This window comes from Condylura cristata, unplaced genomic scaffold, assembly GCF_000260355.1.
Source record: "Condylura cristata isolate star-nosed mole 26May11 unplaced genomic scaffold, ConCri1.0 scaffold00002, whole genome shotgun sequence".
NCBI lineage: Eukaryota > Metazoa > Chordata > Mammalia > Eulipotyphla > Talpidae > Condylura > Condylura cristata.
In genome coordinates, this window is record NW_004567103.1 from 183035 (window position 1) to 183654 (window position 620).

The window sequence follows — 620 nt, forward strand, 5'->3', positions numbered from 1 at the left end:
GGCCCAGAGGGGCGGCTGTGCCAGGCCGAGACCCGTCCTCTCCTCGGATGCCTTCAGGCACTGAGCCCGAGCGGAGCGCCCTGCGGCACGGTCCTGCGCAGCAGGCAGCCCCCACGGCCCGCCGGGAGCCCCCTTAGGAGAGCCGGGTCGGGGGCGCTCCCCGAGGGGCCGCGGGAGGCGGAAGGCAGCCTGGGGGACCCCAGGCCACGGAGGCGCCTGGCCGGCCGGGACGCAGCGCCACCCTCCCCCCCCCCGCACTCTGGGCCCGCAGACGCGAGGAGCCTGGAATGGACGGCGCCGAGGCGGCCGTGGAAGGGACCACTCGGGAGGGCCAGGTGGAGGGCCGAGAGCCTCGTTGTCTTTGGGGCCCCACACCACGAGCTGGGAGCGCCAGCGCGTCCCAGAGAGTGACGGGAGCCTCGGCCAATGGCCACGCGGCGCCCTCAGGCCCCGCCCCTTGCATGCAGATGAGGCGGCGCCGCGGCCAATGGCGGGCGCCGAGGGCGGGCGCGGCGCTCAGTCTCGCTTTCCACCGTGGGACAGCCGCGACCCGGGCGCTGGCGCGGACGGGAGGACACACGGGGAGCAGAGAAGGAAGGAAGCAGACCTGGCTCCTGACG

At 75.8% G+C, this 620-nt stretch overlaps 1 protein-coding gene across 1 annotated transcript in view; it reads left to right on the forward strand.

The window, feature by feature from the left end:
* The first annotated feature begins 287 nt into the window (after positions 1-287).
* The window catches only part of HES6 (hes family bHLH transcription factor 6), an 8563-nt gene continuing 8230 nt past the window's right edge, over positions 288-620 (forward strand). Inside the window, exon 1 of the mRNA XM_012725124.1 lies at positions 288-490. Within this exon, the coding sequence (XP_012580578.1) occupies positions 288-490 (203 nt within the window). The remainder of the gene's footprint in view (positions 491-620) is intronic.